General features: G+C 41.5%; 1 protein-coding gene across 1 annotated transcript in view; it reads right to left on the minus strand.

Annotated features, from left to right (window-relative positions):
- The window catches only part of LOC125465296 (formin-binding protein 1), a 235,830-nt gene extending 219,095 nt beyond the window's left edge, over positions 1-16,735 (minus strand). The window contains exon 1 of the mRNA XM_048558583.1: positions 16,482-16,735. Within this exon, the coding sequence (XP_048414540.1) occupies positions 16,482-16,505 (24 nt within the window). The 5' untranslated portion in view covers positions 16,506-16,735. The remainder of the gene's footprint in view (positions 1-16,481) is intronic.
- Between the last annotated feature and the right edge of the window lie 6,709 nt (positions 16,736-23,444).

Consider the following 23,444-nt stretch of genomic DNA (forward strand, 5'->3'; position numbering starts at 1 on the left):
AGTCCTCAACATTGACTGCAGACCCCATGAAGTCTCAAGGCTTCAGGTTAAACATGGGCAAGGAAACCTTCTGCTGATTACCACATACAGTTCCCACTCAGCTTATGAATCGCTACTCCTCCATGTTAACAACACTTGGACTAAGCACAGAAGATAGCAAGCACAAAATGTACTCTGGGTGGTGGATTTCAATGTTCACCGCCAAGAATGGCTCAGCAGCAGTATTACAGATCGGGCTGGTCGGCTCCTAAAGGACACAGCTGTTAAACTGGGTCTGCAGCAGGTGGTGAGGGAACTAACAAGAGGGAAAAACATACTTAACCTCGTCCTTACCAATCTGCCAGCTGCAGTTGCATCTGTCCATAACAGTATCAGTAAGAGTGACTGCCACAGTCCTTGTGGAGACAAGGTCTCACCTTCACATTGAGAATAACGTCCATTGTGTTATGTCGCACTATCACCGTGCTAAATGGGACAGGCTTCGCACAGACTCAGCAACTCAAGACTGGGCATCCATGGGGCACTGTAGGCCATCAACAGCAGCAGAATTTACTCCAGCACAATCTGTAATCTCATAGCCCAGCATATCCCTCACTCAACCATTGCCATCAAGCCAGGGGATCAACTCTGGTTCAATGGAGAGCGCAGGAGGGCATGCCAGGAGCAGCACCAAGCATACCTGAAGATGAGATATCAACCTGGTGAAGCTACAAAACAGGACTACTTCACGCCAAACTGCGAAAGCAGCAAGTGACAGAGCTAAGCGAACCTACAACAAACGGATCAGATCCAAGCTCTGCAGTCCTGCCAAATCCGGTGGTGGACAATTAAACAATTCACTGGAGGCAGTGACATCACAAACATCCATTTCCTCAATAAATGAAAATTATTGATCCATCTCAGCCTCCTCCAGTGGTCCCCAACATTACAGATACCAGTCTTCAGCCAATTTGATTCACTCCACATGACATAAAGCAACAGTTGGAGACATCGGACACCACAAAGGCTACAGGTGCTAACAACATTCCGGTAAGAGTACAGAAGGCTTGCGTTCCAGAACTTGCCGCTGCCCTGGCCAAGCTGTTCCATTACAGTTACAACATTGGTAACTACCCAGCAATGTGGAAAATTGCCCAAGTATGTCCTGCCCACAAAAAGCAGGACAAAACCAACCCGGCCAATTACTCCCCCATCAGGTTACTCTCAATCATCTATAAAGTGATGGAAGACATCATCAATAGCGCTATCAAGCAGCAGCTGTTCAGTGACGCACAGTGTGGGCTCCGCTAAGGCCACTCAGGTCCTGATCTCATGACAGCCATGGATCAAACATGGAAATAAGGGCTGAATTCCAGAGGTAAGGGGAGAATGACAGCCCTTGACATGAAGGCTGCATTTGATCGATCGAATGTGGCATCAAGAAGTCCTAGCAAAACTGGAATCAATGGTGATCAGGGGGAAAACTCTCCACTGATTAGAGTCAAACCTGTTACATAGGAAAATGGTCATGGTCGTTGGAGGTCAATCATCTCAGCTCCAGGACATCTCTGCAGGGGTCCTGCAGGGTACTGTCCTTGGCACAACCATCTTCAACTGCTTTATCAATGACATTCTGTCCATCATTAGGTCAGAGGTGGGGATGTTCACCAATAATTGCGCAATGTTCAGCACTGTTCATGACTCCTCAGATACTGTAGCAGTCTGTGTTCAAATGCAACTAGATCTGGACAACATCCAGGCTTGGGCTGACAAGTGACAAGTCACATTCATGCCACACAAATGCCAGGCTATGACCATCACCAATAAGACATAATCTAACCACCACCCCTCAACATTCAATGGTGTTACCATCACCAAATCCCCCACTGTCAACATCCTGGGGTTATCACTATCCAGAAACCCAAGCGGACTCATCACATCCTAGTGGCAACAAGAGCAGGTCAGAAGCTAGGAATACTACGACAAGTAACTCACCTCCAGATTCCTCAAAGCCTGTCCACCATCCACAAGGCCCAAGTCAGGTGTGATGGAATACTCCCCAATTGCCTGGATAAAATACAGCCCCAGCACTCAAGAAGCTGGACACCATCCAGGGCAAAGCAGTCCATTTCATTGGCAACACATCCACAAGCATCCACTCCCTCCACCACCGACGCTCAGTACACACTGCTGCTACTATCTACAAGATGCTCTGCAGAAATTCACCAAAAATCCCCATACAGCACATTCCAAACCCATGACCATTTCCATCTAGAAGGACAAGGGCAGCAGACATATGGGAACATCACCACCAAGTGCCCCTCCAAGTCACCCACCATCTTAACTTGGAAACGTATTGCCGTCCCTTCACAGTAACTGGATCAAAATCCTCGAATTCCTGCCCCAATGGCACTGTGGGTCAACTTACAGCTGGTAGACTCCAGCGGTTCAAGAAGGCAGCCCACCACCACCTTCTCAAGGGCAATTAGGGATGGGTAAGAAATGCTGACCAGCCAGTGATGCCCACATCCACAAATGAATACAAAGAGCAAGATGCAGGGTCACAAATAACCATGTTTCTAAAAATCTAACAGTGGTCTCTATTTTACCACAATTTATCAACCTGTTTACAAATGTTCTTCAAACGTTTCTGATAAATTTAAACAATAAAAATATTGTGTTGTTGATAGGAAACAGAAGCAAATTGAAATATTGGAGCATGTAAGACCAAGGGTCAAATGCTGGAAGTAGAATTTGAACTAGAATACATAGGTGTTTGATGACTGGTGCTGACATGATTGGCGAAAGGGCCTTCTTTTGTGCTGCAAAATCTCAATGGTTCTAAATGCAACACATGAGAAGATATTCAATTTTCACCAGTTCTCATTAACAAAATGCTATTTTTAATTAATTGTTATCCACTCACTTCTTCAATATGAACTATTTGGAGGTTAGTAAAGCATCAGTCCTTGAGAAATCCACACTGATTGGCTCCATCTACAAAAGATTTTTCCCCAAAGTGACAAGCGATTTCAATTCACCAAGTAATGAAAAACTAACTGGTCTTTAATTTTAAGGCTTCTTCCTGTCAATCTGGACTTGCATATTGTATGCATTTGCCCTATCCTACTGTTTCTCCCCTCCCACAATGTGCAACCATATCTTCAGCTGCCTCGGTCTCAAGTAGAGATAAACAACTTGTATTCATGCAGCACATTTCAAACAGGAAAACAAAATCCCACAGTGCTTCACTCAGATACGAAATATGGAGTACCAGGCCACAATAGCAGATACTAAATGGGTTGACAAAAAACTTGATCAAAGAGCTAGATTTTAAGAAGGCTGCAAATAAAAGGCAGAAGAGCAGTCAAAATTCCAAGATTATGATCTTGCAGCTGAAGCCATCATTCTTCATTGGTTGGAAGTGATGAATCAAAACATCATCTAAGAATCAAAGGATTTGTACTGCTGGAGGAGTAAGGAGAGGCAAGAGTGAGAAATAATGGGAGAATCAGTGAGGCCAGAGATGATGGATGACTGGAAATTGGCTCTGATATGAACAGCAGGATTTTGGATAATCTGTAATCTACGGTATGTAATGGATGGGAACCTGCCAAGAAAAGCTGGCATAGCTGAGTTTGGAGGTAGCAAAGGCAGCTGAATATGGGTTTAGGCAATGCAGAGAGTGAAGCAGTAACAGCAGGACAGTGGAGAAACAAAAACAATCTTAGCTTAGCATTAGGTTATTCAAGTGGCCAGCAAGTTTGATCGAATCTATGGCAACTAAATTTGATTGGAGTTGGAGCCAAAGATAGCTGCCTTCCATTCTACTGTTTATTTGGAGGAAACAAAGTTAATCCACTTTAGATGTTAGACAAGCAGTCTGATAGCACAAAAGGCAGTAAAGGGTTTGAGTCAGTTGCTTATTGAGAAAAGATGCAAGCTGACCATGTCTGCAGATGAAATCAGCAAGAGGCAACATGTTGACACAGAAAAACAGTGTATTTAAATGTTATAATGAAAGAACTTGAAAAGAATTTATTGTTGGAGATGTTGCAGGGCATGATTTAGTTGACAAGAAAGAAACCAAGCATAGGCAGTCCCACAGAGCTGGAAAACGGAATACAGTCTTTAGACAATAAAAGGGATGCTGTCCATGTCAAAAGGTCAAAGAGGACCATGAACCACTGTTACTGTCACAAAGATTGCAATTTGGAAGTTGTTAGCATTGGTTTGGTGCTGTACAGGGGTGCAATGAGAGCAATTTTTACAATAACTGAGGAAAGCGAACCTTCTAAAACGACAGAGATAGTAGGAACTGCCTATGCTGGATAATCTAAGACAACATGGTGTGAAGCTGGTTGAACACAGCAGGCCGAGCAGCATCAGAGGAGCAGGAAAGTTTGACGTTTCGGGTCGAGAAGCTTCACACCTTCCAAAATGACAGCTAGGATGCAGCCTGGAAGTGAAACATGTGTTCAGCAATTCATAGAAATTAGGGCAAGGGAGCAAGAGGTGATCTTAAATAAGAAAAGCTTCGTGAAAACAGTGAGCCAACAGAAAAACCAGAGATAATTGTTCTAGGTGGAAAGGGGAAACACAAAGATGGAAAATGAACTGTATTAACCAAAATGACAAAGTTGTCCATAATCTCAGAAGGATTCTCTGGCAATAGCTGATTTAAACAGGGAATCATGAGACCAGACATCATTGCATTTGATCCAGGAGTTTCCGGTTAAAGCAACTTTGTGCTATATATGTTGAAGTCACCACTGCTTACATTTGAGAAAGTGAAGAAGGCAGCAGTGCCAAAGGGAAATAACACTGGAAACAAGGGTGGAGGTGTGGGATCTTTATGAGGAATTGATATCTACTGTAGAAGTACTGTCGGAAATGGAAAGTGAAACGTTAAACAGATGAAAGTCTGAAAGTGCAATTGTAAATTATTTGTGGGAGACTTTTTCCCGGTAGATTCTCAGAAATAAAACGTTATGTGGTACGCAGGGAGGTCCAAGAAAATGATAAAGCTGCTAAAGGAGAAAAATAGGTCAAAGGAGATGGCACGATCAAAACGGTGACAATGGAGCAGAAAAGAATTAAAAACTTATTGTCACGTGCACTCAAGTATAGGAAAACAGGAGTACAGTGAAAAGTGTACAAAGTCACCATTATCTGGCGCCATCTCGGTTACAAAACAATTTAAATATAAACATAAAAATAAAGAGATAATCAAAAGGTAAGAAAACGCCCATATCTCAAAATCTAAAGTTTTATCGCTGCAAAGGTGTCCGGGATGTTCAGCAACCAATGCAGGCATCCAGGCCTAGCCATGTCCTTGAGTCCAAGTCAGCCTGACAGCCTTACATCGATTGCTGGGACCAGCCTCACTTTTGTTGCCACCGTGTCTCCAATTTCCAGGAGGAGCTTTGCTGCCGCTGCCACTGCCACGCTGAACACTGTAAGGAGCAATGTCGTTGCTGCTGCTACACAACCGCTGAGAGGCTGCCACTATTACGTGAGAAGCCTGCTCTTGCTGCCATCGTTGTGCTGCCGCTGCCTTCAACCACTGAGAGGAGCCCAGGAAGAACCGTGACCACCGCTGCAACAGCCCACTTCCACTACCACTGCCAATACAGGGCTACTGCCTCCTCCGATCACTGAGAGGAGCCTGGGAAGCCACTGCCTCCAATTGACCAAGCCATGCATGTGTTTACGAGATGCTGCTATATTGGTACAGTTGATGATCACTTGTTAAAATATATTATTTTCTTAAGTATTTCAGGAGAGTTTAATTTATTCTAATTTTGTTTTGGTTGATTTTGACTGTGCTGTAAGAATAAAGAGTGTTTTGCGCAAAGCCTCGTTGTGGACAAATCGAATCACATCTGGAACAAGCACTTTATACCTGACTTCAAATAGATAAGAGTGAGGGTCTAGGCTATTGCCTTGATTTATTTTGATGGGGTTTGGTCTGGTCCATAACAAGAAATTACTAAGTTCAGACACTGAGGGAGGATAAAACGAAATAAATAAGGAACAGATTTTACAGTGCTAGGAACAATTGGAATTTTAAAAGGATTAATATGAGATGCAGAACAAGTTTGTGTTCTTCAGCATGAAGGCGAAGTGGTAGCAGCAGGAGGAAGAGAATAAGCAGTGACTCAAGAATGACCGCACCATCACTGACAAAGCTGGCAACGATCATATTTGCCACTCCAAACCTTCAGCAGAGTTTAAGTTTACACACAATTCCGAAAAATAATATCGTCAGCCTCTGATATTACTTCAGAATCATCCCCCAGAATTCTTATACACAAGTACTTGCATCAGTGTAGAGAAGCTCATTCAGTCCATTATGCCTGTACCAGTTCCTTTGCAGATCTATTGAATTAGTCCTATTTCCCTGCTCTTCTCCCTTAATACTTCAATGTTTCTGATCGAATAATTATCCAAATTCCTTTTGAAAGTGAATACTGAACCTGCTTCCATCACCCAAATTGGAACTAATTCTGTAAGTATCACATTTCTAGCATACAATTAAGTAGACATAGCCAAGCCAGTACTGTCCATCTCATTCCCAATGATCCTATAGCATCCAGTTTACTGTCAAAATTATGTCACAATGTACTCTAAAAGGCAAAAAACTTATGAAATTGAAAGAAAAACAGCAAGAAGGGTTTAAACCAGTCTGGCGGGGGGGGGGGGGGGGGGGGGGGTGGTTTCCCAAAATAATATTATTCATTCATGGGATGAAGGGTGTCACTGGCTAGGCAGTATTTATTGCCCATTCCTAATTGCCCAGAGTCAACCACATGGCTGTGGGTCTGGAGTCACATGTAGGCCGGACCAGGTAAGGTTGTCAGTTTCCTCCCCTAAAGGGCATTGGTGAACTAGGTGGGCTTTTCTGACAATCGACAATGGATTCATGGTCATCATTAGATTCTTAACTCCAGGTATTTATTGAATTCAAATTCCACCATGTGCCATGGCGAAATTCGAACCCAGGTCCCCAAAACATTATCTAGGTCTCTGGATTAACAGTCCAGCGATAATACCACTAAACCATAGCCTCCCCATAATAGGGAGACGAAAGAGATGAATTACAGTACAGAAGTTAATGAGGGAAAGTTAAATAGTAATGATAGTATTGGTAATCTGAGTACTAGACAGGGCAGGCAAAAAGCACAGCAGGAAACAAGGAAAGGCTGTGTTATACTGCATTTATTTCAATGCAAGAGGCCTGACAAATAAGACTAGTGAACTCAGGGCAAGGACAGGCACTACCGCAGAAACATGGCTGAGGGAGGAACAGGACTGGCAACTCCATGTTCTAGGGTACAGGTGCTGCAGGAAGGATCAGAAGGGGAGGGAAGAGAGGATGGGGGAGTTGCAGTTTTGATTAAGGAGAACATCACAGCAGTACTGAGAGAGAAAATTCTCAAGGGCTCATCCACTGAGTCTATTTGGGTAGAACTGAGAAATAAAAAGGGGGACATCACTGATAGCAACTGAACAATCAGCTGCCCAGCAGTCAGCGGGAGATTGAGGAGCAAATATTTAAGGAGATCGCTGAAAGCTTCAAATATAATAGGGTTGTAATAGCAGGGGATCTTAACTTTCTGAACATCAACTGAGACTGACATTGTGTTAAGGGCTTAGATGGAGAGATATTTGTTAAATGTGTCCTGGAAGAATTTCTCATGTACTATGGAAATTGCCCTACTAGAGAAGGGGCAAAACTTGACCCACGTTGGGAAATAAGATAGGGCAAGAAACAGAAGTGTCAGTGGAGTGCACTTTGAGGCCAATGGCCCTAATTCCATTAGTTTTAAAATAGCTGTGTAAAAGGATAGGTTTGGTCCACAAGTTAAACTGGGAAAGTCCAATTTTGATGGTCTTAGACAGGAATTTTCAAAAGGTGATTGGGAGAAGCTGTTTGCAGGAAAAGGAATATCTGGTCAATGGGAGACTTTCAAAAGTGAGTTAATGAGGGTTCAGGGCCACCATGTTCCTGCTAGAGTGAAGGGTACAGTTGGCAGGAGTAGGGAACCCTGGATGATTAAAGTTATTGAGGCCCTGGTCAAGGAAAAGAAGGAGGCATTTGACATGTATAGGCTCCTGCGATCTAGTAAATTCTTCGAGGAGTATAGAGGGTGTCAGAATACACTTGAGATGTAAATCAGGAGGGCTAACTGGGGACACGAGGTGGCTTTGGCAGATGAGGTAAAAGAAAATCAAAAGAGATCGTACAAGGACATGAAAGGCAAAAGAGTAACTAGGGAGAGAACAGGGTCTCTTAAAGATCAACAAGATTGTTTATGCACAGAGGCGCAAGAGAACGGTGAGATCCTAAATTAATATTTCTTGTCAATATTTACCGTCAAAAAAGGCATGGATGGGATGGGAACTAGGAAAATAAAGCGTGATGTCTTGAACAGAGTCCACATTACAGAAGAGTGGGTGCTGGAAGTCTTAAGATCCATTAAGGTAGATAAATCCCCAGGACCTGATGAAATGTGTCCCAGGATTATGTGGGAGGCTAGGGAGAAAATTGCAGGGCCCTTGGCAGAGATGTCTGTACTGTCAACAGACATAGATGAAGTGCCCAAAGTTTGGATGGTGGCTAACGTTGTGCTGTTATTTAAGTCAGGAAGCAGGGAAATGCCAGGGAATTACTGACTGGTGAACCGGACTTCTCTATGGGTGAGTTGTTAGAGGGGACTCTGAAAGACAGGTTCTACAAGCATTTAGAGAGGGTAAGTGCCCATTTGGGATAGTCACCATGGTTGTGTGCGTGGGAAATAGTGTCTCACAAATTTGCCTGAATTTTTTTGAAAGGACGATCAAGAAATTAGATGCGGCAGTGCAGTAATCATTGTCTTCATGGGCTTTAACAAGGTCTGCGACGAGGTACCGCATGTTAGGTTGCTGAATAAAGGTTAAATCTCATGGGATCTGGGACCAGCTGGCCAATTGGATAAAACTGGTTTGAAGGTAGAAGACAGAGGGTGATGGTAGAAAGTTGTTCTTCAAACAGGAGGCATGTGACCAGCAATGCTGGTTCTATTGTTAGTATCCATTGACAGTGAAGAAGATTATCTGGGAATACAGCAAGATCTTGATCAACTGGGCCAGTGGGCTGAGGAATAGCAGATGGAGTTTAATTTTGATATATGCAAAGTGTTGCATTTTGGTAGGTCAAACCTCAGCAGGGTTTATAATCAATGGCAGGGCCCTGGGTAGCATTATAGAACAAAGAGATCTAGAGGTACAGGTTTCTTGACAGGGTGGGGAAAGTGGCTTCCAGCATGCTTGCTTTCATTGGTCAGACCAGTGAGTACTGGATAACAAGATGTGGAGCTGGATGAACACAGCAAGCCAAGGAGAATCTTAGGAGCAGGAAAGCTGACGTTTCGGACCTAGTCTAAGGTATTTTATTAAACTAGAAAGAGTGAAGAAAAGATAGACTAGGATGCTACCTTGGCTGGAAGGTTTGAGTGGTAAGAGAAGGCTGGATAGGCTTGGATTTTTTCCCCCGGAGCATATGAGACTGAGGGGTGGCCTCAGAGGTCAATAAAATCATGACAGGCACAGACAAGGTAGAATGCCAACAGCTTTTTCCCATAGTAGGCGAGTCTAATATTAGACAGTATAGGTTTAAGGTGAAAGGGAAGATACACAAAAGGGTCTAGAGGGGCAATATTTTCACACAGAGGATGGCGAGTGACTGAAACAGGTTGCCAGAGGTAGTGGTGGAGGCAAGTTTAATTTTGTCACTTAAGAAACATTTGGGACAGGTACACGGATAGATAAGTATGGAGGGATAGGGGCCAAATGGGACTAGGTAATTGTGAAAACTAGAAGGCATGCACACGTTGGGCCAAAGGGCCTGTTTCCATGCTGTAAATCTCTATGACTATGAATCTACCACTACACTGCAAAACATGCACAACGTAGTTTCCCCTGAAAATCCAACTACTTTCTCGAGCACCCAAAATATTTACGGTTTCTTTAACAATTAATTAATTATTATAATGTAGAAAAGATGCAAAAGTAAATTATTTCCTTGTATGTCTCTTAAGGTGTTGGGATATCCTAAACCTTTCAATGCTTTAGTACATCAGAAGGCTTTTAATAATAATTCATCATGGCCTCAACTAATTTTCTTTTGAGTGCAACATTCAGCATTGAGAGTTAAAATTGTTACCAAAGTACGTTATGAATAACAACCCCTTCCTTCCTGTCAAGTCATGTCTAAAAAAGGCTGTACTTGGACGTAGCATTTGACTTCCTCCTTTCTGAGTAATCAAGCCACTTCAAGACAATACTGTTTCTGTATAGTTAGAAATATAATTTGACAAGTTATTACCCTCAAACTCCAAATGCTCATTTAATTTTGAGAGGCTTCTAAAAAGGTAAATTAATTCCTTTGATAGTTCAATTGGTATCCTTGCATGCCAAATAGAGTAGACCTAGAAAGTTTCTACCACATTTGTAGTCTAAAGCTGCACTAAATACAATTGAGTCACTTTCATGTTGCCAAAATGCCACTTAGATCTTACCTAAGCTGCTGACCTGTGAGGATGGTAAAGCACAATGACATTTCTGGAGGTAGTTAGGTGCAGTTTTGAAAAATAGACGTGGGTATGATCATGGCTTTGTTATTGAACCAGTAATGCACGAACACAGACTAATAACTCAAAGAACATGAAGTCAAAGCCCACAATAGCAGCATGAAACTTTGGTTCTAAAAGCTTGTCTAATCTCAGGCATCAACTCACCTTCCATTCTAGTGCATTTTCAAATGAAAAATCTAAACTAATCCGAATCAAGATGTGTAATATACACAAATGGGCGATTAAAATTTTGTCTACACTGCAGCAAGGTAAATATCCATGAAATCAATGCTTCAAGAATCAGCCCACACCATAATACTAAGCAGCAACTTGCAATCACTGAGTCTAAATGCCAGTTTCAGTCTCTTTTAAATATGTAAATAATTATTTTGCAGTATATTAACTGTTTTTATCAGCCATCTCACTCTTTCCAAACTGAAGCAAACAAAGGCTGCTATTTACAAAACAATCTTCACATAATTATTATTTTCCTTTAAAGGTAACTGGCTGGCTTTGACTTCAAATGTCAAATATAACATTGATAGCACTTGCATCACACATTCTTGCTCAGTTTAACAAAAACCTACTTCAGTTATGTCTGATATTTGCTGAAATAAATTTTGGCTTTTTTATTTAACTGAGTAAAATCCCAACTTAAGCCTAGTTATTGCATTTCATGCTGATTTACAGATAACAATTATGTTACTATATTACAATGAAGTATCCATTAAAAAGTCAGTCTAAAAGCTTTTTTTTAATTCAGGGAATGAATGAGTGCCATACTCTAAGGAAATCTTGAACATTTACTCTAATGTTTTATGTTTACTGATGAAACTCCAAATAAGAACACTTGACTTTGTGGACCCAAAAAGTTGCTTAAGAAACATATCGGTTATCAAAAGTTTAGTAAAAGGCAGCTGCTAGTTCGAATTTCTGTGTACAACTTACATTGGATATACAGACCAGAAACCAATAACAAAACCCTGATCATACCCACATCTATTTTCAAAACTGCACCTAACCACCTCCAGTCATTTGAACAACTAGTTTAATGCCGTTATGCGCCATATGAGCTTCTTCCGAGTCCATCAGCATATCTTCATGCATTTTTCTTTTTCATACCAATACATTTAAGATCAAAATGTATCAATGTCAGTCACCTCAGCTACTCTTTGTGGTAACAAGTTCCATAATGGTTAGCACTTGAAGTAAAAAGGTTTATCCTGAATTCCCCACTGGATTTATTAGTGGCTATCTTTCATTTATACCTCTAACTTGGTCTCCCCAACAAGTAGAAAATCACTGAACCTTGCAAAGCCTTTCAAAGACATAGAACAAAAACAAAGTTGATAGAAAAGTTCAGCAGGTCTGGCAGCATCTGTGAATGAAAAAACAGAGTTAATGTTACAGGTCTGGTGGCCCTTCCTCAGAACATTTCCTTTCAATGACATCTCTGGTCTAGTCTCAGCCTTTTCATTTCTAGGGAAAGGAGCTCCTGTATATTCATCGTAGCTTATCTGAAATAATTATTAACTCTTGACTCTGGTAACATCCTGTTGAATCTCCTATGCAACTTCTATTATCATTACATCCTTTTTAGAAATGGAGACCGGAAATGTGTAGTGCTTTGTCTAGTAAGGAAGAGATAAAGTTCAAGACAAGTTTAACATAATTTCTCTGTTTTCCAGCTCTAAAGAATGCAAAAAAATTCAGCAATAACTTCAAATCACTTGTTGGAAGGAGAGATGAACTTTGAAAAATTATAGTCACAAGAGACGTGATGCAAACAGACAGCTGCAAACTGCAAAGTCTCTGGGTTCAGATGGACTTCATTCTGGAGTCTTAAAATAGTTTACTAATGAGCTAGTAGATGCATTACTTTTACTTTTCCAAAACTCCCCTAGATGAAGGAAATTCATTGCACTGTAAATTAACAAACATAGTACTTCTTCTCAAGAAGAGAGGGAGGCAGAAAACAGGACATGACAGACCAATCAGATTGACGTCTGTTGGGGGAGGATGTTAAAACCAATTATTAAAGAGATTATATCTACATATGTTGAAAACTTCAAGGTAATCGCAAGACTCAGCATGAGTTTACACGGCACTGGTGAGACCACATCTTGAATACTGTCTGCAATTATTTGTCAAAGTGAAATCATATTTACCCTACTTGAGTTCTTCAAAGGAGCAACACACATAATAGATAAAACGGGAGCCTATAGTCATTTTACACTTAGATTTCCAGAAGGCAGTTGGTAGTGTACAATATCAAAGGATTTTGCAGAAAGTAAAAGCTCATTGTGTAGGGGTAATCACAAAACAGCATGCATAAATGGGTCTTTGGGTGGCGATATATGATGAGAGGAGCCCCACAGGAGACTGTGCTGGTGTCTCAACTTTTTACAACACCCATCAATGACAAACAACTGTAGCTAAACTCAGACGTCACAAACAGGTAGGAAAGTATGCGATAATGACGTAAAGAAGTTACAGGTAAATACAGATAGGTTGAGTAAATTAGCATAAGTCTGACAGGTGGATTACAATGCGAGAGTGTGTGAAATTACTCACTTTGGCAGGAAGAATAAACAGAGAATGCTGCAGGATGATGCAGTACTGAGGGATTTAGATGCTCTGGCGCACAAGTCACAAAACGTTAGTATGCAGGCACATGGAATAAAGAAAGCTAATGGGGTGTTATCCTTTATTATGAGAGAGATCAAAAATAAGGCAATAGTTTCATGAATCAATTTTACACGGCACTGGTGAGACCACATCTTGAATACTGTCTGCAATTATGGTCTCCTTATTTCAAGTATGCAAAAGCAATGGAAGTGGTTCAGAGGAGGTTTATTAGATACATACTTGGAATGAGCTGAGTATCTTTGAGGATAGGTTGGGACTGTTTACATTAGAGTTTAGATGTGAGGGGGTGACTTGATTCAAGTGGACAAGAGCCTAAATCTGATTGATAACGTGGAAGTGGAAAGTGTGTTTCCTTTGGTGGGTCTGCCCAGAATTAGTGGGCTCTGTCTTAAAATTAGAGGTTGACTTTTTTGGACTGATAGGAGGTCTTTTCAGAAGGTTTTACGACTTGGAGCCCTCTGCTTTAAATGGTCTCAAAGGTGGGGTCATTGAATTTTTTAAGATAGAGGTGAATAGACTCTTGTTAGGTAAGGGAATCAAAGGTTATTGGAGATAGATGGGAATATGGAATATCAAACACAAATATATCAGCCATGATTTTATTGAAAGGGGGAGTAGGTTCAAGGGGCTGAATGTTCCACTCATGCTGTTGTTTGTTCATATCCCTTTAAAATGAGAGTGCTCAATTTACACTTTTAAAATGACTTGCATTGCTACTTTTAGAGATCAGTGTAGATGCAACCCAATTTCCTTTGCTCCTCAATTCCATTTAGATTCTTCATTTCTAAACAGAGATATCACTGCTAGGCAAGAGAAGTCTTCCAATCCGCCCAATTTTAGAAAAGCAGCAATATTAACTTTTCCATTTCTCACACTTGCCATTCTAGTTAGTGCACTAGGCAATTTCTGTTCTTAACCTACATTTGTTCATAGCTGCGTAAAAACCTTTATAATATCAGAAAAACTGAAATTTCTTCCCATTGTACCAAGATGGGTCAAAACTCAAGTTCCAGTTTTGAAAGAAAAGCATTAACCAATTGTGCAGAATTTCCAATTGTAAAATATTTACAATTCTAATAATTGAAAGATATTTTAGACCTATTACTTAATATGCTAAGCTATCAATTTACTTGGAAATGGAGCAACAATGATGGGTCAGCTGAAACAGTATAATCCAATCAAAGAATCTGAATCACATGATAAGCATTTAGTTCATGTCTTCAGAAACACATTTGTAATATTTCTAATTGATATTTCAGGAATTATTAAAGATCGATTAGGAGCTGATTTCCTATGGTTTAGTTTGTTGGTCATCAGGAATTTATACCACACTATATAACTCATTATTATTTAGTGCATTCATATCTGGATATCACTTTCTGAGTAGACTTAAAAAAGGGATTGCTTTAAGCAAAACCATAAGCTAAGGTAAAGTTATGAAGCACATGTTCTTTAAGGCCAAAATAAGATCACCTAATTACACTTTGGCTTGGGGTGGAGGAGGGACCTTTCTAAACAAACACATTTCAAGATCAATTTTTTGTCTTGAAATAAGTTAGGTTTACTCAGGCATGATTTGCATCAGACTTACTGAAATGAGGTTTGAACTATCCATGTCCAAAGGTAGCATTTCCTGTTTGGTGAACATGTTAAATACAGATTAATCAACTTCCTGTATTACTCCAGATAATTTAAGAAATGATTGCAGTATGAACTGTTGTTTGCTAAGAAGCCAGCTGTTTTAGAAGTTGATTGATAATTCAAATTGCCAAATTTAGTTGTAAAATAAACTGCTATAGTGGACTTTATAAGATAGACTACATTTTCATAGATTGTGAAGCTCATGACAATGCCTGAATTTTTCTAATTTCTGTATAAACAGCTTCACGGTGACTGGTTGCAACTATCACCGATTGTAAATATGTCCACATTAAATGGTTAACAGGTATGTGATGGAAACAGGTTAAAAACCAAGAGACTACTCATAACGTAGATGGAAATTTTGAGAGTGCAAATTACTGTAGATGCTGGAATCTGTACTGAAAACAAAAAATGCTGAAGATCACAGCAGGTCAGTTTTACTTTGGTTTAAAACTTTATACAGAGACATGGCCACCATCAATGGTCATGTTTTACTGCTGATAATGTTTCATGATAATTGAAAAAGTTAAATTCTTTTTAAGAAAATCACATTTACACATTGTACATTTATACAAACAAATTCTAATCTGCCTAAGCAATAATTACACCGTATCCCTAATTTCTTTGTACAATCCACAAGCAATTTTCTTACAAACGACAAACAACCATTTCAATCCAACTAAGATTGGCGATTTTTAAAAAGGATTTACCTTTTACCTTAACGGTGTCTAATTTGCATCAGCAGAAAATAATTTTCCAGGTTTGAGAAACAAACATTTCTGCTTCCTTCAGCAAACAATATTTACCAGTGATTATCTCAGTGGCCTCATGAGTTCACCTCGATGGCCCTCACGGGTAAAACCTTTCTAGAAGAATCTGAATGCAAGGTATGTTTGGATACAGCCAAGCACTGCCATGCGTATCCAAAGCGTGAGAGGCAGTATTTCTCCTTCAGGATTTACCCACTTTCCTACCAGTGGGGGGAGGGGGAGAAACATTGTAATAACTTGCAATCTATTAAAATACCTTTGTCTGCCGTGATCAGGTGCTGAATGTGCATATTACCGACTTGTTTCTTGCTTAAAATACGGTTTCCTTTCCTTAACTCTTCATCATTTACAATAACAGAAATTTTCATTAACAAAACGCAAAAAAAACTCGAGATATTGCAATTTCTAATTCAATATGATTCGATCATAAACAATTTGGCTCACAGTATTGATCTCCTCTTGGCTCAGGCAGTTGGTTCTCCTTCCACATTAGATTGTAAAAACGTAAACGGTTTTGACCATAGTAGAAAAATAAAACAACCACGCCGCTTTGTACATCCAATTCGTATTAATACTTATATCGATCAATCCCATCACAAAAATACATTGTAAAAGCTAAAGCCTGTAGGTTTTTAAATTACAAACAATCGTTCAGATGGTTAAATACCTCAGAAGTGATCATTAACCAGTTTGCAAATAAATACATGTATTTTCCCCTCAAATCATCTTCGCCTTTCACTGATTTCGAACCGAGTGGGATAAATCTCAGCTGATTTGATAAAACATACATTTTGTTTTTCAATTTTTTTTTCTACATCTCACTCACCCACAGCTCCTTTCCCCAGCTCATGGTCGGCGTGCAATTCCAGATTTAAGATGAAAAATAATCTAAGCAAATAGACAGCTGCTAATTAACACAAAACAAAGTGGCGAAAATCCGCTACGAGTCGAAGAGAGTTATTCTGAATTAAGTTCGGGATTCATTTCTCCTTCATGGTTCTCTATTCGACTCTTCACCCCACTCTGAGTTGGTGACAATATGGCCAACGGCTGACAGAGCGAGAGCGCGCTCATGAGGACGGAGCGCGGCACAAAGGGGAGGGAAGGAGGAGGGGGAGGAGCACACAAAGTGTAGGAGAGAGTTTCAGGTCTTTGGGGTGGGGTTGTGGACCAACAGAAGTTACTGGGGCTGAAGAGGTTTAAGATCGTGTGTATGTGCCAAGAGGGGATGAGTAACCCAACGGGCGAGGAAATGTTTTGCAAATAAAGAAGGGACTGTCCCAATGTGGATAATCGTGTCTCAAATGAAATGGGTTGTGTTACAAGCGTCCTATTGGGGAAAGATGGTATCCTAAAGGGAAAGTGTGTCCGCAAGATTGGAAGGGATGTCACAAAGGCACAGTGGGCGCGAGCCATTCGGAGAGGCGTTGGCCTCCACTTGATGTGACCCCATGGACTGAGGCACGTATGCCCTAGTTGAGGTAGGGGGAGGAAATGCATCTCTCACTGGAGGTGGGTGTCTTTTCAGTGAAGGGGTGGGGTTGTGTCCCAATGGGGAAGTAAATGTCTCTCCCAATGAAGGGTGGGTTGTTCCATTGGGAAGGAATTGTATATCAATTAAGAGAGGGCATATTCCCCGATGGCAGATGGCATGTGTATCAATGGAGAAGGCAGATACCTCAGGGGAAGAAGGGAAACGTCACACGATGGATGAGGAGGTGTGGTAATGTATGTATTTGCAAATAAAGGGGTAGCGACTGGCCCATTGGAGAAGGGGATGTTTTGAAGAAAGGGTCACTGGACTTGAAATGTTGCCTACTTTTTTTTCATAGGTATTGTCAGATCTGCTGAGTTTCTCTAGCAATTTACATTTTTGATCCCACTCGGACCCATCCCTGAAGAGCACTCTACCAATGGAAGTGGAGAGTGTCTATGTTCATGGGGAGCGGCTGTCGAATGGAGAAGGGTGTGTACCAATGATTTATCTCTTAGTGAGGGAGGAAGAGTAATCAATGTGCGTGCTTGTGTATTTATAGACGGGGCAGGCGTTATGGAGAAAAATGACTAGTCATTTTTGAGGGGGGGGGGAAGAATGGTGGTTGTCAATTATTCGTATATTAATACTCGGGGGGAGGGGGGAATCTCGTGGTGGTGTCGCTATATCTGAGATAGGAGGCGTATTCAAATCCCACCTGCTCCAGAAGTGTATAATAAGATCCAGGTGTAAACAGGTTGATTAGAAAACATTTTTAAAATTAATGGTCAGCGTCTGCGTGGACTTGCTTAGGATAAAGGCGCGTGATTCAGTTGATAGTGTGGTTCGGGCGAAAAATCGAAGGCGGAGCCTGAGTATAACGGTCCGCGCGAGTGAAGGGGAACACCGTCAGAAGTCACGAGCAAGGGTCCGCGCGTTTCAAATGTTAGATAAGTCTCTACACGATCACAGTTGCTAAGTGTAACAGTTTGCTGGGGAAATTAGGCGGGGGTAGAAGGGAGATTAAAATCCCGAAGAATTTGTATCTCAATTATGCATGAGTCTGAGAGCGCGTGCTTAGCAACTAATGATGCGCGCGACACCTGCCACTGGGCGGGGCACGACGGGGCGGGAACCCTTACCGGAGACTAGAAAGGTGGAAACATTAACGGGGAGCGATGGCGTTGTCGTCTTTTGTTTATTTATTTCAACGAGTACTATCTCGGCTGAAGGAAAAAGGCGCCCGCGATTTTGCGCGTTCCTGAGTAAGCTGAGAGCGTTCGCGCGGAGGCGGGGATCCGGTTTTCGGTACTGCTGCGGGGCAGCGACACCTAGAGACCGAACTGGGAAAATGCGCCCGAACTTGAAGGACAAAGCCGGTTTCTGCAACTGTGGCGTAGCATGCGTTTAGTCTGGTGGTGCTAAGTATATGAGAGCCACAGTGCAGCATTTTTAAAAAAAATCATCTATTGCTCATTCCTAATTGTCTTTTGAGAAAGTCGCGATGCTGCAGCCTATGCAGTGGCGCTCCCATCCACGGTGTTGTTAGGCAGGGACTTCCCAGGTAACCTAACGACGGTGGAGAAATAAGTAGCCGTGTAAGATCAAGTCAAGTGGCTTGCTGGGAAATGTGGCAAGCGGTAGGGTTCCTGTCCGTTAACGTTTTTCTTGGTTGAATTGGGTTAAAAGGAAGTGATCTTGTTAATGTTGACATTAGAAAACAAGCAACACTCGCCAGGGTGGTGAATGTAGCTGTGAGAGTACCTCCCAACTTGAGTCTTCTCTCTCTCATTTCTGACTCCTGTCTGATAGAATACTTAAGAGATAATGGGAACTGCAGATGCTGGAGAATCCAAGATAATAAAGTGTGAGCTGGATGAACACAGCAGGCCAAGCAGCATCTCAGGAGCACAAAAGCTGACGTTTCGGGCCTAGACCCTTCAGCGGAGAGGGAACTGGAATAAATAGGGAGAGAGGGGGAGGTGGACTGAAGATGGGGAGAGAAAAGATGATAGGTGGGGAGGGGATAGGTCAGTCCAGGGAAGACGGACAGGTCAAGGAGGCGGGATGAGGTTAGTAGGTAGGAAATGGAGGTGCAGCTTTAGGTGGGAGGAAGGGATGGGTGAAAGAAAGAACAGGTTAGGGAGGCGGAGACAGGCTGGGCTGGTTTTGGGATGCGGTGGGGAAGGGGAGATTTTGAAGCTGGTGAAGTCCACATTGATACCATTGGGCTGCAGGGTTCCCAAGCGGAATGAGTTGCTGTTCCTGCAACCTTCGGGTGGCATCACTGGCGCTGCAGGAGGCCTGGGATGGACATGTCGTCTAAAGAATGGGAGGGGGAGTTGAAGTGGTTCATGACTGTGAGGCGCAGTTGTTTAATTGCGAACCGAGCGGAGGTGTTCCGCAAAGCGGTCCCCAAGCCGCCGCTTGGTTTCCCCAATGTAGAGGAAGCCACACTGGGTACAGTAGATACATTGGTAGATGTGCAGGTGAACCTCTGCTTAATATGGAAAGTCATCTTGGGGCCTGGGATGGGGGTGAGGGAGGAGCTGTGGGGGCAAGTGTAGCACTTCCTGCGATTGCAGGGGAAGGTGCCGGGTGTGGTGGAGTTGGAGGGGCGTGTGGAGCGAACAGGGGAGTCACGGAGAGAGTGGTCTCTCTGGAAGGCAGACAAGGGTGGGGATGGAAAAATGTCTTGGGTGGTGGGGTCGGATTGTAGATGGCGGAGGTGTTGGAGGATGATACACTGTATCCAGATGTTGGTGGGGTGGTATGTGAGAACGAAGGTGGGGCGGTTGTGGCGGGGTGTGAGGGATGTGTCGCGGGAAATGCGGGAGACGCGGTCAAGGGCATACTCGACCACTGCCGGGGTGGGGGTGGGGGGGGGGGTTGCGGTCCTTGAAGAACGTGGACATCTGGGATGTGCAGGAGTGGAATGCCTCATCCTGGGAGGAATTGGGAATAGGGGATGGAATCTTCTTTTCTCTCCATCTTCAGTCCGCCTTCCCCCTCTCCCTATTTATTCCAGTTCCCTCTCCCCATCCCCCTCTCTGATGAAGGGTCTCGGCCCAAAACGTCAGCTTTTGTGCTCCTGGGATGCTGATAGAATAGTTAGTGCTGGTTCTGCGTATCTTGGCCTGTGTAAAACATGAATGTAGACGAAGCAGTTGAATAACGAGCAGAAGCAAGGCTGAAAGTTGAAGTAAGAAACGTCAACTGAATGTGTTGTCCAACTCACTGTCGAAATAATGAAACTCACCACGTGATGGATGTACTGAAATCTTTAATACCAGTAAGGAGGATGTCTTGTGCAATTATGAAGTTAAGAGCTATTAAAAAGCTGTTGCATACTTGGTCATTGGGAAATTCTCTGAATGCCCAAACAAGCTTCTCCCTTATGAAATGTTTGAACAAAATAGTTGCTTGAATCTCTCAAATTCAAGAGTGGTTATTTCAGTAGCTACGCCATGGTAGAGCTCACAGGTTTCAAATGATGGTGTTGGAACATTGAGCTGATGTTGTACAACTTGCAAGTGGTTTACCGGTGGGTGGAAGACGACAGTGATCTGCTTTGCCTTGTGTGGTGTCGAGATTCTTAGACACTTCCTTTTGGAGTTGCATTTATCCACACAAGTGGAGAATATTCCCTCACGTTTAACTTGTGCCTTACGGTGGAAAAGTTTTGCAGAATCAGGTATGACCCATTGTAGAACACCAAGTTTCTGAAATGTTCAAATGGCCACAAATTATATTGGCGGTTCAGTTCAGTTTCTAATCAATGTTGCCACGTAGGATGTGGTGTTGTGGGATTCTGGTAGCAATCTTATTGACTGTCAACACTTCGACTTTAAATTTTTCCATTTCTTTCCCCTTATTTTAGTTCTAATGTCTTTATTTACACTAAAACCCCTTAAATTTGAACATCTAGCAAAATCTCCTTTTTACATTCAGATTTGATACCACTTAGTTTTTCTAGTCTTTCTGCTGATCTTCATTATCCCTGGAACCAATATTCCACTGCAGCCTCCAAGCACCTGACATTTTTCTGAAAATGTGCTTTCCAGAATTAAGCGGTCTCCAGCTAAAGCCACCACAATGATTTACCAGGGTTTAGCATGAATTCATTGCTTTTTTATATAAAACCCAGGGTTTCATTCTGAGGAAGTCACAAGACCTAAAATATTAACTTTTTTTTCCCCTTCACAGATGCTGCCAGACCTGCTGAACTTTTCCAGCAACTTTTTTGGTTTTGTTCCAGGATTTCATTGACTTTTATGATGTGTGCTTTTTTTAACCAAAATGAATGACCAACTCGTGGGACAAACTTGTCAAAAGTACATAATTATTTTTTCTGCCTAGTAGAGGAAAAATCACTCTCCTAGTTCGAACAAAACAAATACCATGCTAATTTTGATTTCTATTCATGTGCATATTTGTTTCTGTCAGATACTTTATTTCCCATGATGCTCACCATTTGAAGAGAAACCCAGGTGTTCCCAGCTCTTTGCAAGTGGTATGAAAGTAAACCATGGATATGGCATTCACTGAGGTAGTTAATGAGTAGATCATTCAGCAGTGGTTACAGTGAGGTATGTCTTATGCATTAGTCAGACAGCTTGAAAACACTTGCATTTAGGTTCATGCATGAACAGCTACCTAGAAAAGGTACTGAGGTGCTGGCATGCTTCACCTTTAGGAGATGTTTTGTTTCTTTTTTTTTAAAGAGGGGCCAAAGTTGCAAACCCTTTGACTTTGTACCAATGTAACCACATGTGAGTTAATATTTTAACCTCAAAAATGCTGTACTTACAGTATTGTAACAGGATTAGCAGTATGCTTCTCGGGCAACATTTGTTAGATATTGACTTCTGTAATTCTTATGCACCATCATTTAAATACCATAGCTAAAACAATGTTGAATGAGTTTACATAATGCTAATACCACCAATTTATAATATTCTACATTGCAAGTTTACTAAATACCAACAGACACTTTAGCTTAGCTCACTGAGTTGGAGGAAGGATCTCAAAGGCTCCAGGGATTTTTTCTTAATAAAATGATACCAATTATCTACAGAGACTAGGTTTGTTCACCTTGGAGCAGAAAAGGCAAAGACAAGATTTAATACAGGTTTTCAGACATTTTGATAAGTTGATTATTTTCCACTGTTGGAAGCTAGATAATCAGCGCATGCCGATTTTAAGATAATTGACAAAAGTAGCAGAGAAAAGATGAAAAGATATTCAAACACTGAATTATAGTTATGTGAATGCACTTCCTGAAAACATAGAAAATCTAATAATAGTAGGTTTCAAAACTTTAATTGGAAATGGAAGCATTTGCAGACCTAAGGGACAAGGTGTATTGGAGTGTCATTAATTAGATCGCTCTTTTGAAAGAGTTGTCAGAAGAGCTCCACAGCATGAAATGTTTATGCTGTATGATTCTATGACTTTCTTTTATTACTTCAGGATGTGGATGTTGCTGGTTAGGTCAGCATTTATTGCCCATTCCCAAATTTGCCCTTGTAGGACAATAGTAAGATGATCTCTTCTGACAAGCCTAGTCTCAATGGTAGCATGAAGCTTTCAATGTCCGGTTTATAGATTCAATCTTGTCCAACTATCCAAAACATTAGTCAATGCTGACATTTCAGTGCAATACTGTTACAGGTGAGATCCAAAGATCAGGGTGCATTTAGTTTTGGTTTTATTCCTGTTTAATGGTCTTTGCTACAAAGAGCAAGCATACGATTAGCTGTGATGCCCAATGATCAAATGGCCCACTGACACTCTTTGTTAAGGCTCATGCGTGGAGGTTGATCACATTCAGTATTGACTAACGCCAATGGAAATGTTTTCTACTGAGTCCACATTCTTAGGGTAGATTTTAAAAAAAACGAAGGATAAAAATATTAGCTGTCTTCAGTTGCTGATGCTTTGAGGATTTTTGTCAAACATTTTATTGGTTGGTGTGTTAGCCTCACTTACTTCAGGCATACTGATCCAAGTTGCAGCATCACCAATTTATATTTTTCTTTAAAAGAATTTGCCTAGCACCTCCCCCAAGTTTTTGGGACACTACTAATAAAACCCACATTATACAAAGAAGAAACATTTAACAAATTACATAAATTATTTCTCCTCTCCACTACACACTTGAAGTGCTCACAAATCACTAAGTCTCCAGCAGTCCAATAGTAGCAACTTACTCCTTCTCCAGGGCATAGTATGTGTACTTAAGACATTTGTTTTTCAAATACTTAGGGTTAAAAGTACATTAAGCCCTTGAGCCATATTTAAAGTATTGGCAAA

The sequence above is a fragment of the Stegostoma tigrinum genome, chromosome 29 (assembly GCF_030684315.1).
Source record: "Stegostoma tigrinum isolate sSteTig4 chromosome 29, sSteTig4.hap1, whole genome shotgun sequence".
Classification (NCBI taxonomy): Eukaryota; Metazoa; Chordata; class Chondrichthyes; order Orectolobiformes; family Stegostomatidae; genus Stegostoma; species Stegostoma tigrinum.